The sequence below is a fragment of the Peromyscus maniculatus genome, chromosome 4 (assembly GCF_049852395.1).
Source record: "Peromyscus maniculatus bairdii isolate BWxNUB_F1_BW_parent chromosome 4, HU_Pman_BW_mat_3.1, whole genome shotgun sequence".
Classification (NCBI taxonomy): Eukaryota; Metazoa; Chordata; class Mammalia; order Rodentia; family Cricetidae; genus Peromyscus; species Peromyscus maniculatus.
The window spans coordinates 51481487-51497310 of record NC_134855.1 but is presented as its reverse complement, the minus strand read 5'-3'; the positions used below and the strand labels follow the sequence as shown (position 1 = coordinate 51497310).

The following is a 15824-nucleotide window of genomic DNA, read 5'->3' as shown; positions in this document are numbered from 1 at the left end:
CCCCAGCAGCTAGCTGTTGAGGTCATCAGCACCTAGGCCCCTCACCAGCTGTCCCATGTCTCCTGATGTCTGTCTGCGGCTGGCCACTAACTTGTCCTCCCACAGGCACTTAACTGTCTCCAACTATGCTTAAAATTGCTTCAGCAAGAGCCCCGTACACTTCTTCTCTCTCCCCAGCTGAGGTCACGGCATTGCCGTTCTTTTCCATCAAAATGGCCAGCATGATGACAGTGTTGGTGGCTTAACTCAACCCAAATGTTCCTCTGTATGGTTTTCTCAAGAGTTTGAAGGCAGTTTTGACGAGATTTGACTAAGTAACAGGCAAGAAGATACTGTATTGATACTAAAGGCCCCACTATTTTAATTACGACCTCACCTTTGTTTGCAGGAGACTGTACAAATTCATTCATTTACTGCTAATGTTCACAGCTGATATGATATGCATCTCTTTACAGCTTTGTATGTATATAATGTATGTATATATGCATACCATTTAACTTTAGTCAAATTAAGATTAAGATTGTAAATTCATATCAAGTGATCAAAATTTTTTAAACTATCTTGGTGAGACTAACATTGGTAATTTAAAATTGAAGATCATCTCTCTCAGCCTGATGGTGCAAGTTCATGATCCCAGCACACAGGAAGATCCTGAGTCCCAAGGCAGCCTGCACTATGCACTGAGATGACTTTTTAACAGGAAGAAAATTCATTGTAGTTTCACTAAACGATGAAAGTGAGGAGTGCAGAAGCGGCCCTTCCTGCCTGGCTGCCTATCCTGTGTTCTGTCCATGTGACTGTCTTCGTCTGTTCCCTTCTTTTGTTGCCCAGTGCCATGCTGGAGGACTGAGTCATCAGAGCCACCCGAATGAGAAGGCTGCAGCTGAAATGTCATTGTCACCTCTGCCAGCAAAGCCTCCCTGCCCTAATGTTCTTGTCAGTTCCACTGGGGTTTACAAGGCCACAGGCCTCCGTTCCTGTCTCTAAAGGAGCGTGATTGACTGAGAGGGGTAATGAGGATGCTGATGCACTGTTCTGTATCTTTGTGGAGTGGGCTGCTTTTTTGCTCTTTCTGTTACTGGTATTCAAAGTGGAGCTGCAGATCATCCTGTGAACATGGTGAGAAGCAGGTAGGGGTGTGTTCATTACAGCACACCCCACGGAGGATGACCTCACTGTCTACCAAGGTCCTTGCCCGGGGGACAGGGTGACACTGGCTGTTGCCCCCAGCACACCTCCCATCTCACACCCTCTGTGCCCTTTTCAGCCTGGCTTTGGCTGGTGCCTTCAGTGATAAGACTTTATTTGGGGTTCGCTAATTAGCTTCACCTTACTGTTTAAACAGAGCAATTAACATGGAAGGAGTTGTTCACAGGTGAAGAGTAATCGCACATGCCATGTTAATAACGACTTTTCTCCAGGAGCAAAAGAGGAGCCGGTTTAAAACTGCCTGATCATGCTGTCTGTTCACTGAGGAGTGTGTCGTGCCCTGTACTCTGCCGCTTTGACTGTCAAGAGGGACCAACAGCTTTAGAGAGAGGTAGCCTAGGAAAAATAGTCCTGTGTCCTCTTAACCAGGCAGCCATTCTGACTGGTAATGTCCCATGCTGCCAGAGACATTCCTTTGAATTGTCTTACCAAAAGAATCCCCAGAGGCATTATTTCTATTAAATTGATACAATTATTAGTTTCAGTTATCACTGATTATAAAGAAATCTGCCCCCCGCGCCCCACCTTACAAAGCCTGTGTGTGTGTGTTCAAGGTCCAATAGCAAGCAGAAGGTGGATTCCACTTGGAGGTATCAAAGTAAGATGTCGACAAAATCTCTCACTCATCACAAGATCACTTCAATCGACGCAATTGTCTAAAACTCAGAAAAAGGCAAAAATTTTGTATGCTTAAAAGGCCTTCAAGGCAGGCTGGAGAGATGGCTCAGCTGTTAAGAGCACTCCCTGGGGAAGTGGGTTCGATTCCCAGCACCCAGGGGGTGGCTTACAACAGTCCAAAACTCCTGCTGCAGAGGATGTGACTCCCTCTTGTGGCCTCTTCAGGCACACAGCTAATGCAGAGACATCAGTGCAGGCAGAACACTCATCCAAATAAAACTTGAAAAGAAAAATCTGAGATGGAACGTTTTCCTGGTTTATATCCACTACTGGCAAAATTCTGTTGTTAGATTTCCTAGTCTACAGGGGTCTTAGTCAGAGTTTCTAATTCTGTGTTAAACACCATAACCAAGGAAGGAAGTTGGGGAGCAAAGGGTTTATTTCAGCATACAATTCCACAGTACAGTTCATCATCCAGCAAGTCAGCCTGGAACTGACGCAGAGGCCATGGAGGAATGCTGCTCACTAGCTTGCTCATCATAACTTGCTCAGCCTGCTTCTTATAGAACCCAAGGGTAGCACTGCTCACAGTGAGCTGTGCCCTCCCATGTCAAACATTAGCTAAGTCAATGCCCTGCAGGCCAATCTTATGGAGATTGTTTTCAATCAAGATATCCTCGTCCTAGATATGTCTAGGTTTGTGTGAAATTGACAAACAGAAACCTAACCAGGACAACATCTAAGAACCAGGAATTAAGAAAGGGAGCAGGGCTGATGAAGGAAGAAGCTGGCGGCCTTGGAGAACAAGACAGGAAAGCAAAAGCCTCAAGCATTTTCAATGAAAATGACAGTGCACACAATGCACGTCTCTTCCCTGTGTGTTTACCAAGTCTGCAGTAGTGTTTATTCCTTACGTACTGACCAGTTGCTGGTCTCTGATAGGCAGCTACTATATGTAGGGTAGAGCATTCCAGGCAAAAGTTACTCGCTGTTGTCGGGTAGACATAGTGGCCTGTAATGATAGTAACAGAACTGAAGAGGTGGAGGTAGGAGGATTTAATATTTAAGGCCAGCCTGAGCTCTACAGAAAGACCCTGACTTTAAAAATAGGCCAACAAACAGATGGGCTGGGCATGTAGCTCAGTGGTAGATTGTTTGCCTAGCATGTTAGCACGTAAAACCTAAAGGCCCTAACTATTGTAGTCTTGGCCTTCTTGCCAGAGCCCTTTGTAACCCACCCCAGACCTTCCTCCATTGTCTCCTTGTTTTCTTCTTAGTCGCCTCCTAAGCAGTGCCACTTTTGACCTTTCAAATATAGTTGAACATGCATTACATTTTGATTAACTCCTTTTTAAAACATCATTAAAATACAACTGTTTCTAGTAAAGCTGTTAGCAGATGTCAGTGACTGTAGAGTTGTGTGCAGTAAAGACCACCTGTTTGCATTGTGCTAGGCTCTGTACAGACGAAGGCTGTTTCTTTTCATTAACACTTGATTAGGCATTCTTTAGGGACACCGTGTAATATTTCAACACAAGTGTAATGACCAGACCAGGGTAATGACATCAGCCTCACTCAGACATTTATTATTTCCTTGTGTTGATAACTTTCAAAAGTCTCTCTACCAGCTATTTTAAAATACTACTGCTAATTGTTGTTAGCTATAATTGCCCTACTGTGCTGTAAAACATGAAAGGCTGTTTTTAAGTCAGTTAGCACTTGCCTATAATCCCAGCACCTGGGAAGTGGAGTTGGAAGGGTCAGGAGTTCAAGGTCAGACTTGGTAGCATTCATTATCAGCCTATGCTACCTGAGACCCAAGGTGGGGGGTGGGGCTCTTCCTGTCCCTCCTATCCAGCTAACTTCATTCAGAGGTGACTCTCCGACCCTATCTCCATTTAACCCTGAGGACCTGTCCTAGCAGTGACCTTTCTCCCTGCCATCCTCTCCCTCCCAAACTGACTGGCTCTCTCTGCTTTTACATCTCACATACCAGATCTTAAACTTCTCTAGTTAGCCTGGCTCCTTCCCTTCTGCCCAAGTTCATACCCACATCACCCAACCCAATGGCTACCAGAATATCCTGCCCAGTCTGTCTTCCTCCAGACTTGACTAATCCTTCCCTTAGAAAACCCCGGCAGCCTTGCCCTGTGAGCACATGCACACACAGACACACATACACACACACACACACACACACACACACACACACACACACACACACACACCCTTCCTCATAAAGCTTTATCGCATCTGCTGGCTGGGAACTTAGCTCAGGGGCTACATCTTCGGCCTGAGCATAGTGTGTCTCCCTCCAACCCCACACTCTAAACACTCTTCATGGGCACTTGACACTTTTCCAGGATCAACTTGTCATGTATTCCTTAATCTCGTGTCCATTCTTTGTGTCCATCATCAGTAAATGTTTAATGATAAATACAATGCTCCATTAATTAATGAAGTCACTATTTGTTTTGATGAACTCTAGAGGAATAAAAAAGAAGAGGCCTAACCCACTGCCATGGAGTCACTGTGATCACAGAATGAAGGAAATGTGAGGCATGTGCATTTTATATGTACAGTCCACAGGGAGTCTGGTTAACTGCACTATATAAGCAGAGGTGAAGCCTCTGAGGCAGGTGGCTGGGGCTATGCAAGCTACTTCTTAGCAGTGTTTAGAACAGAATCGCCACAAATGTCAGAATGTCCTTGCAAAAAATCACTACCAGCCTGAAGTGTAGGAGTAATAATTCCATAACAGCTGCTTTCTGATATGAGGTTCTGGTGCTATGGAGACTTAAGCAAGGCCTAGATCTAAGAAAAGAGGAGAGAAGCCTAAATATGGCAGCATGTGTGTCAAGGGTCGCTTAGACTTATGGCTCCCTTCATATATATATATATATATATATATATATATATATATATATATATATGTGTGTGTGTGTGTGTGTGTGTGTGTGTGTGTGTGTGTATATATATATATATATATATATATATATATATATATATATATCCTTTGATTAGAGAACATGCGGCCTGCACAGTTAAATTTCTTTCTTCAGCATGTGTCATGTGAGCAGATTCCCTGTGTCTTAAAATGCCACATTCACCACTGCTCTCCCGAGGGAGAAAGGGACTGTCCTGACATTGGTAGTTAGTGCTCTTGTGTTTAAGTAATAAACAAAACACCATCTACTATTGTTCCCCCATTGTAACTTCAGATGCGTCACCACAAGGTGAAGTGGCAGGTATAAAGTCATTCTTGGGACTTCCTCCAAATTCTCATTCCATTTTCACTCGTTCATATCACTCATCTGAGTGATACATACTTGTCATGAGACCCAGCAACCTGTGGGCCATTTTGTATCCCAAAGACTTTCTCTAAGTAACTTTAGGATGCTGTAGTGATTTCATCTATACCTCTTTGTGTGAGCCCGACCTGTGGTCTACTTCACGTTCCCATCAGAGTGAAGTGTGGTTCATCCAGTTTCATTCACTCTGAGGAGCACAGACAAGCACAGGGCCATTGCAGAGAATCTGCTGATCTTGGGCCCTGTGCCAGCAGCTCCATGAAATGCCTTCAATTTATAGGCCCTGAACATCATTAGCAGTTCAGAGGCAAGTGTGTATTGTATTCCTGACCCTTTTCATAAAAAATACAAAAGGAATTATGGCCTACTTTTCAAAATTAACATGAAACCTAGCCCTCAAGCTTGCTTGCTTGCTGGAGTCACAAACACATACCTATTTGGGATGAACTGTGAGTTATCCACTGAAGCCCCATAGGGATATTTGTACCAGAAATACCATATTTCACTGACTGTATTAGAGAGATTTTATTTCATATTTCAATACCTTTAACGTTGAGCTTTATTTTATAATCAGTGATGTTTCATGATCCAGTCAGTATAGTTTTTCTGAATAAAATATGTTACACTTGTAACATCTTAGGCCTGAAGAACTAATACATTTGTGAAATGTATATAAATTCATATACGTGCCTCAGAGTCATCACTGTGTTTCTGAGACCCGGTCAGTAGGCTCATGCCACAGTTAGGAAAACTGGCATCCGTAGCCGCAGTTGGCTCTGCACAGAACTGTTCTGGCAGGTCCACACGTTGAAATCATCACACTGGGTGATTTTTCTCCATGTTTTCTGTTTCCTGCAGGAGGAAATGACCTTAATTAAGTCTAATTGGCTGTAAATCAACTGACTTCCTGTATCCTCTCCTTTTTTGTTATTTTCCTAGTGCAGTTTTAACCAGAATTTGCCCAAAACTGGTAACATTCATTCATTCATTCTTTTTTTTTAAAAAAACATGGTTTCACCATACAGCCCTTTCGGATCTAGACCTCATAGAGAGAGCCACCTGCCTCTGCCTCCCTAGTGCTGAGATTAAAAGCGTGTGCCACACACCAGGAAAGATTTCCTAATTTTGTTATTTAATGTGTAGGGTTCAGATTCGTGGCTTCTCTGTTCTGGTGATATTTTTCACCAGCATTAGAATACTTTACCTTTCCTATACATAAAAGTCTGTGGGAGCCAATGTGATATCACAGGCCTGAAATGCCAGCCCTCGGTTTCTCATTAACTGTAACTTTTATAGGTACTAAAATGCCTTTGTTTGTTACCACAGTAAATATAAAATGTTTTGAAGAATTTGCCCTCTTCGGTGACGCGGGTGCAGTCAGTGTCACTTTAATCTATGTAAAACGCGTTTTACCAGAGAAACTGGATTATCTGACAGTCTTTACAGATTCAGGACATTGCCAGCCCTGCTTCTTAGCCTCCAGGTTGTCACACTCAGACATGCATGTCAGTGTCAAAGAGGCGACCTGTGCCTGAGGAGACGACTCATTGGAAAATTCCATGGTGGAAATTGTTTCCAAAAGGAAATTGCAGTGTATCGATTTGATGTGTCATCACTTCTAAAAGAAGAACTGAAGCTCTGAAATGAATGTCACTTGTCAGTTCCACTCAGTTTTTCTAAATGTAGTCATGCTGCATCTTCAGTTCAGCGTGACTTGTATAATACTGCTTTGATTGATTGAACAACCTCCTCATGGATGTCTCCCCTCTCCATTTTGCCCTGTTTTTTTCAGGTCCATACATTCCGAGGGCCACACTGGTGTGAATACTGTGCCAACTTCATGTGGGGCCTCATTGCTCAGGGAGTGAAATGTGCAGGTAAGAGCCCTGTCTCCTCTCCCCATTGGGTCAGCAGCCACTCTGAAGCCTGGGTCCATAACCTTCTCACACTTGGTGAGAGCATCAGGGCTATGTGGAAGTTCCCTGAAAAGGAAGAGGCCAGCTTGTTTCAGGAGACAGAAGCCCGGCAGTCATAGTCATCACCTGCCCTTGGTGTTGCGCTAACTGCTTCTGTAGTGGTTTTTGGTTTTTTTAAGTAGTGTGCCAGGACATATGATTGTTGCCTTGGAAACTGAATTTTAAAGCTGACTTGTTAAGCTGAATTGTCCTTACTAAAATTTTTTATCAAAGTCAAAGCTGTAAAAAGTCTGCAGATTTATCCTCAAAGATGATTACCAAGTTCTGAAAAAGCATTTAATCATTAATATTTTCTCTGTGATACATAAAGATATTCAATGTAACAAATCCTTTTTGTGAAAAATGATGATGGTATTTTAGGGTCTACATTTAGAAATTTTTACCCATAAAGAATACTCAACGTGGTAGGCTAGAGAGATGGCTCAGACGTTAAGAGCGCTTGTTCTTGCAGAGGACCTGGGTTCAATTCCCAGAAGCCACATAGTGACTCAACCATCTGAAGCTCCAGTCCAGGGGATCTGATGTCATCTTCTGAACTCTGTGGGCACCAGGCACATATGTGGTACACATACATATATGTAAGCAGAACACTCATACACATAAAGTACATAAATCTACATTCAAATTAAAAAATAAATCCTTAATATGTGAAAGCACGTTTTAAAGACAATTTAAATCTCTGTTTTCCCAAATTGGGATCCTGATAGCTCTGAATAAATGTAATTTTCTTTGTCCTACCAATATGTGTATATCTACATACACATTGCAGGAATTTGTTATACTTTGGGAAATGAAATAATTATTCATATCATGTATAATTTATTTGTATAGAACCACTATTCTCAATGCTGCCCATTTATTCAGACTACATATTAGCATGGCCTTAATTATTATTCAAACCTCAAATATGTAGTATTTTCTCTAAATATTAAATGTTATATTTGATCGTTAAAGTTCGGCTATTTAATTTTTAAAAACTAAAATATCTTCTTACATGTCTTTTAGCATAAAGCTTTTACTCAAATATATGCTAACAGGGCTGGAGGTGTGACTCAGTTGGCAGAGTATTGCTTAACATGCCCAAAGCCTAGTTTCAGTCCCTGCAACCTCAAAAAAACAGGCCTGGTGCCATTCACATGTAAACCTAGTATTCTGGAGGTGACAGCAGAGGAATCAGAAGTTCCAGATTATATGGAGCCAATCTGTGTATTCAAGACCAGCCTGGGATACCTAAGACCCTAGCTTTTTTTTTTTTTTAGATGTATATTAAGAGTAAATTATTTCAAAATGATAGCTGTCAGACTTACCACTAATTTCTTTTTTTCTGATTTTCAAATTTGAGTAATTTTTTGTGCATTATATGCGGACATTTTTATGTGTGTTGCTAAGTTGCATTTTCTTTGAGTAGCAGACCACACAGTATGTATTGCATGTAAACAGTTAAAGTCACTTCTCTGAACATCACTGGGGAATTCTCAGTTTCCAGACAGGTGTCACAGGCCAGTCCTGTTCAAGATGCTCCCTGACGTGTGCAGAAGGGTCTGTCCAGGAGTGCCTCAGCTCTAGATCAGGTGTCAGAGTCCACAAGGAAGGCTCCTTGGAAGGCTGTGGTATTGTCTCTGAACTGAAGGGCAGCAGCAGGGCCGGAAAGCATTGGTCAGATGTGGTAGGAAGACCATCTACACCAGTGCTTCTCAACCTTCCGAAGGCTGCAAACTTTTAAACAGTCCCTCATGTTGTGCTGACCTCCAACAGTAAAGTTATTTTTGTTGCCATTTCATAACTGTAATTTTGCAACTGTTACAAATTGTAACACAAATGTCTGATACCCCTAGAAAAGGGTGGGTTGACCCACAGGTTGAGAACCACTGATCTGCATGATTTTTTCAAAGGCAGATGGCATACTCCTTCCACAACAGGGTCACCTGCTCAAGGAGTGAGGGTCTCAGTCAGCCTCATTTACTTTTTGTGAGACATCCTTAACCAGCTGACAGTGAGAGCGTCTCTTAGCATTTGACAGTCACTAACATAAAGTTTCCTCTGAATTAATGATGTGTACCATTTACCTTTTGAAAGAATGAAGGCTATGTACAGGAGAATCCTGTCAGCCACCAGCAAAAGACAGACCCAGTGTGTCTGAGTGTATGTGGTAACGCACTACAGTCCCGTTTGGAAGCAATGCCTTGGACAGCTGTGTTAGTGCTCACATAAGCAAGGAAAAGTAAACTGACTTAACTCTACCCCCTGCACCACGTGTACAGCCTCCATCTCTGACCATGAGTGAAGGGCAAAAGCTAAAAGAAAAGCCTGGAGAATTTTTATTCTGTCCTTAAAAATGTTACCTGATGTAAGCACAGGTCAACCTTCGTTTTTAATACAGAGGGAGGGGCTGGGGATGTGCCTGAGCAGAGTGTTTGCTCACATCGTTCATTCCCAGCACACAGTTTTTATAACTGAGTGTAGTGTGCAGGGTTGTAATGCCAGCACTTGGGAAGTGGAAGCAAGAAGATCAGGATTTCTGGATCATTCTCAGCTACATAGTAAATATAAGCCTAAACTACATGAAACTGCCTCAAAACACCCCCCCACCCCCCACCCCCCCCCACCCCCCCCACCCCCACCCCCACAAACCTACCTTGATGATCTTCAGAAAACAAAAACCATTTTTTTAAGTAATTAGAATCTACTTTGGTAGATGTAGCCTCCCAGCACTCAGGAGGCAGTGACCTGAGTTTAAGATTAGCCTGATCTATATAGTGAGTTCCAGGTCAGACAGAGCTACACAGTGATGCTCTTCTTTTAAAAGAAGGAGGAGGAGGAGGAGGAGGAGGAGGAGGAGGAGGAGGAGGAGGAGGAGGAGGAGGAGGAGGAGGAGGAGGAGACAACAGTTTAGACTCACATTAGTTATGTTTTGATAACCAATTGCATTTGTATTGACAGTGAGGATTTTAGATCTAAAGTGACTCTAGGACTCATCTGGCCTTTGAGCCTCCTACTTTATCTAAAACAGAATTCAAAGACTGAAGATTATAGACAGCACAAACTGACTGTGGTAGGTGGAATAATAGTCCCTTTTGGGGACACCAGGAACTTTGTAGATAGCCTGTGCAGCACTTGAGATAAAGTCAGAGGATTATGAGTTCAAAAACCAGTCTGGATTCTGTATCAAGGCCTGCCAATAAATCAATCATACACACACACACACACACACACACACACACACACACACACACACACACACTCAAAGGATGCTCATTCAAATGATTAATTTTCCCAAACTTTTTTAAATTATGAAATGTAAGTTTCTAGGTTCTGCTGTCCTTATGTAATCACTGAAATTTATCAGACATCCCTCTCCCAGGAAATGTTATTCCCCAAAGGAAATTATTCTACCAGAATTCCTAAATTGTATTTATTTTAGCCTTGACAGAATACTCTAACAAAAAAGGAAGGATGATACTTGCTTTAAAGCAGACATTTGTGCTGAGTTTTAAACTATGAAGATCCTTTAATATTTTCATCACTATTATTGTCATTTCTGCCCTCAAACGAGAAATAGCAGTTTTGTCCTAATAATAGAAGTTATTTTAAGTATACAGATACTGAACTTTTAGTTTGAAGAGAGAAAAAATAACTCTACTTTTACTAGTGCCTCAATTGGCTACACGTAACAGTAGTGGTTTTCCTTAAAAGTTGGTGAGAATTTGAAGAATCCCTTTAAAAATTTTCATGTAGCCTCTTTTGTTTGAAAGTAATATTTTTATAAATATTCCAAGGCATACACCATTTCTCTTAATTTGCTTTTGAAAATGATGACTTGTGGTGCCTATTAGAATGTGAGATAGTCACTTTTAATAGGGGGTAGGGACTGAAGAGATGGCTCAGCAGTTAAAAGCAGGTACTGCTCTTGCAGAAGACCTGAGTTCAGCTCCTAGCACTCACATCATGGCTCACAGCTGCCTGTAACTGCAGGCATCCAACACCTCTGACCTCTGCAAGCACCTACAGGAACATGTACATACCCACACACAGACACACATAGACACAATTAAAAATAATGAATATCTTTCATAGTGGAAAATACCAGAGAGGTACATTTACCAATAAAATTTATTGGCTGCAGATGTCGTTCAGTGGTAGGCACTTGCCCAGCCTACGCAGAACCCTGGTTCAATCTTCAATACTACAGAAAGAAGAAAAAAAATATGTTTTTTTTCATATCCTTCCCCATGTATATCCTCAAAATGGAAACCCAAGCATAAAACTTGATGTATCCACATATCAAAACATGCATATGGCACCAACAGTCTTACATTTATCCTTTGAAAGTTTTCCGTCATCTCTTGGTTTTAACAAAGATAGGAAAAGATCAATAAAGAATCTACATTACTCTTTATTCTATATTTTCTTAAAACACCTATGTTTCTTAGACTCCCCACCTCAGGCTATCTGGTTTTGTATACACCGACTTTTCTATACACATGCATGCTGCACTTCTAGAAAGCACAGAGAGCCATGTTTTGAAGTAAATAACCAACATCATTCATTTACATTCTAATGGTAGATTAAAGGTTAACAGAATTATGGTAATGTACATTTTAGAAGATAATTATTCATTGTTTTTATGAATATTCTTATTTAAATAATAAGAAACAAGAATATAATGTCTAGGCTTTATTACTACTTTTTAAAAGCCCTACATGATCAAGCAAAGATAATTGCAAGACTGGCACAGGTGAAATATAGCAACATTTTTTTAAACTCTAGACTATATACTAGTACGACACACATTCTTAACAAGAGACTGAAAGTAGGTGCTTCATCGTCAGTGCTGAAAAAAGTAGTCCGAGTGTGCAGTGTGTTGTGGACAAGAAAAGGAGGGAGTGGATGAGCAGAGCACAGGCTGGCCGCCGTGCAGTCCAGTGCAGCTCTGCTCTTGTAGTGGAGCAGCCTGAACACACGTGGGGCTCATCCTCCTCATCTGTGCATTGATGGCTCGTTCCAGGCTCTCTTCACAAGTCCGCCTGTGACCTAGGCTATACCTGAAGTGCAAGGCACAGCCACACTATTACTAAATTCCAGGCTTTTAATACACTTTAAAAGAGTTTTCTAGCTGGCTATAGGCGTTTTACTTTATTTCTTCAATAATTACAACACCTACTGCCATACACAAAAAATTAAGTTATGACAAGATATCTACATTAACCATGAGAAAACTTTGAGAGCTGGAATAAAGAGAGAAAGTTCCTGCAGTTGGAGAGCTGGCTCAGCAGTTAAGTGACTTCTTGCTCTTCCAGAGGACAGGAGTTGAGATACCAGCACCCACATGGGGCAGCTCTTAACAGCCTGTAACTCTATATTTCAGATACAGGGGATCCAGTGCCGCCATCTGCCCTCCAGCTGCACACCTGTGGTACACACACACACACACACACACACACACACACACACACACACACACACAGTGTTTTATAGACTAGGTAAACATTTTATCTTCAAAAGTCAGCCAGGCCTGGCATTATAAGTTTAAAGTAGAACTTGCTGAAATTGGAGATTTAAAGGGACGCTGTACTCAAAACATTTACAGTAGTCAAGATATAGTTCAGAATTACTTATCCTACTGAGAACCAGGAAAGCCTAAACTCAAAACTTAAATGTTGGTATTACCAGACAAGAAAAGCAGCTGTCATAAAATGCTCTAGCCAAACATTCTTGAAAATATGAGAATTGTCAGAAAAGAAATACTACTGTAAAAAGAACTGAAGAAAATCCTGACAACTGGAAACTGATACGTGAGAGGATACTTGGGCGATGGACTGGATAACAGAACAAGGGAAGGAATCAGTGGAAGCTGAAGCCCGGAAGTCACACAGTTCCAACGTGGGGAAAAAATACATAAAATCAACTGAAATGGTAGATAGAGCCCTGCCTGGCATGTGCGAGGGGTGGGACCCAACACCGTTAAACAAAGAAAAAGAGAAGAGGGCCTGAGATACCCCTAGACAGGAAGGGGTTAGTTTTTGCTGCTGAGATCTCAGAGGGTAGCGTAAGAGACTGGTAAGATATCGGAAAGGCAAATTCATTGAAAACTCACCAAATTTGGTGAATTCAGAAAGAACACATTTAGTTACTTGAAGGTGCTTTTCTCTAAATGAAATGTATGAAGAACAGTGTAGATATGAAGTCTCCAACCCCAGTGACTCAGACCCATCTTAGGACCTTGAGTTCTGTTTAGTCTCTGACCTTCAGCCTGTGATGACAGTTCTGTGACACACTGTGCAGCATTGCCTTGAAAAGGCTCTAACTGCAGCCAGCACACATTACTACCCGGAGCTCTGTCCATACGGGAGCACCAAGGCTTGCACAATGCAAAAAGAAGCACACTTTTTACTGTTTTATATAACTAAACACAAACAGTGTGATACTTTACTTCAGCTAACATAGTTCTATAACAAACACTAAATTTGACAAGTCCTCTAGAACATGTGAATGTTTAGAGGAAAGGGGTCTTTTCACTGTATGTTTGGCCACTGGTTTGCCTTATGATCAAATTAGAAATCTCTCATGTATAGGATGTTGAGAGAGACTTAGTTTTGGTCATGCAGTTTTTTGGGCCTTGATTAACTACATGGATCAGTGCTGCCTCATTTCTTCAGGTGGTAGATTGAGGACTTTGATCTGGGAACCTTTATGTCCTAAGTGGTGACAGTATTTGGACGTGAGTCACAGCTGTGTTGCCCTCTCTGGGATGTTCGGTTAGGCCCACATGTGCAAAGACCCAGCTCCCTCCAGCACAGTAGCTCAGTTCCTAGAAATGTCACCCTCTCCATCATACTGCAGATGACAGCAAAATGAAACTGCCCAAGAGCCGAGGCAGCTGCCAAGGCATTCTGGGTTTCTCAAGACGATTTCACTAAGGCCTGGCGATGAGCTACATCTACTTCATTTTAGCTAGGTTTTGTTTGTTTGGTTGGTTGGTTTGTTTTGTTTTTTGTTTTGTTTTGTTTTTGTTTTGTTTTTTTGACAGGGTTTCTCTGTGTAGCTTTGGAGCCTGTCCTGGAACTCTGTAGTCCAGGCTGGCCTCGAACTCACAGAGATCTGCCTGGCTCTGCCTCCCAAGTGCTGGGATTAAAGGTGTGCACCGCCGCCGCCCTTTAGCTCGTTTTGTAAGAGGTCCTGATGAGAGTTTTAACTTAACAAACAGAAAGGTTATATTTTCTAAAACATAAAGATGGCATTTATTTTAGTTGAATTATTTATTCAGTATATTTTATCACTTTAGTCTAATTTAGCAGAACACTTTTGTTCTTCTTCATCCCTTATAAAACTTCATTGTACTCTTACTATTGAAAAGGGATCTCGAATATTAGCCAAGAAGTTCTCGAATATTGCCCAAGATGTTAGAGCCCTGCAAAATCAGAGGAGCAGCATCAGTAGAGCAATCCAACATGGAAACTTGAAGGCTCCAGCGTCACCTTAGGGCAGAGTTCAGCAACACTATGTACCTTGGATAAATCCCTTAACTTGGTTTTTTCAGATCTAAGTAGGAAATGGGGAAGAAAAGTAGCTATTTGGTAGGTCTTTGTGGTTTTAAAGGAAATAATAAAGACAAAGCACTTGGAATGGTACTTGGCAATAATATTAAGTCCTCCATAAATGTTACCTACTAATCATAGTAAAAAGAATGGTAATGGCTATTTTAGACTACTCAAGAAAGTATATGTACTCTTACCTATAAAAAAGATTTATAAATAGATATAAATAGGGCCCTGCATCTCTCAAAAGGCCACACCTTTCAACACGTCATAAGAATCATGATGAAAACAAACAGACTCAAATCTTAGCATTGGTGGTGTGACATTCTGTTACGTGTAATTCTTGAACACTTACTGGTTTGGGTGTGGGGAACACATCTCGATTTTGTTTTTGCTTCTTCTGGGGTCATTCATGAAGTTAAATAATGAAGTTATTTAATTTTTATTAACAATAATTCTTATTAGCAAGAATCTTGGCCTCTTTGGATGTGGTGGCACATGCCTTTAGTCCCAGAATTCAGGAGGCAGAGGCAGGCAGATATCTGGAGGCCAGCCTGGTCTATGTAGAGAGTTCCAGACCAGCCAGGGCTCCATAATGAGACTCTATCTTAAAAAAGAAAGAAAATCTTGGCCCCTGAGCTTTACTCATACTGTTCTGAGAGGAGAGGGGCTGCTGTCCATGTCCTTGGAGGAGCTGCAGTTCACACCAAGTGTCTTCTGTCTGCTCAAAGAAACGCTCCAGGATGCCAGACTGAAAATGATCATGGCTTTTTCCTTCACTCTTTCGCAGATTGTGGGTTGAATGTTCACAAGCAGTGTTCCAAGATGGTCCCAAATGACTGTAAGCCAGACCTGAAGCACGTGAAGAAGGTGTACAGCTGTGACCTGACAACGCTGGTCAAAGCGCACATCACCAAGCGGCCAATGGTGGTGGACATGTGCATCCGGGAGATCGAGTCCAGAGGTGAGGTGTTTCTGGTGCGCTGCTCCCTCCCTCCCTCCCTCCCTCCCTCCCTCCCTCCCTCCCTCCCTCCCTCTGGTGCCTCCTTTGATGCGGCTGTTGTCTTCAGTGGTGGGAGAAAGGTGTCAGAAGACATCGACTCTCCAAGTCTGCAGTGTGCTAACAAACAGCTTGATTTCAAGGAACATTTAAGCAGTTATGGAAAGTCATATTT

General features: G+C 41.9%; 1 protein-coding gene across 10 annotated transcripts in view; it reads left to right on the top strand.

Moving 5' to 3' along the window:
• Chn1 (chimerin 1) overlaps positions 1 to 15824 on the top strand; it is a 159359-nt gene that overhangs the window by 127064 nt on the left and 16471 nt on the right. For all 10 annotated transcript variants that reach the window (XM_076569690.1, XM_076569689.1, XM_076569691.1 and 7 more), the window contains 2 exons: positions 6931 to 7015; positions 15440 to 15613. In XM_076569690.1, coding sequence (XP_076425805.1) covers positions 6931 to 7015; positions 15440 to 15613 — 259 coding nt within the window. The remainder of the gene's footprint in view (positions 1 to 6930; positions 7016 to 15439; positions 15614 to 15824) is intronic.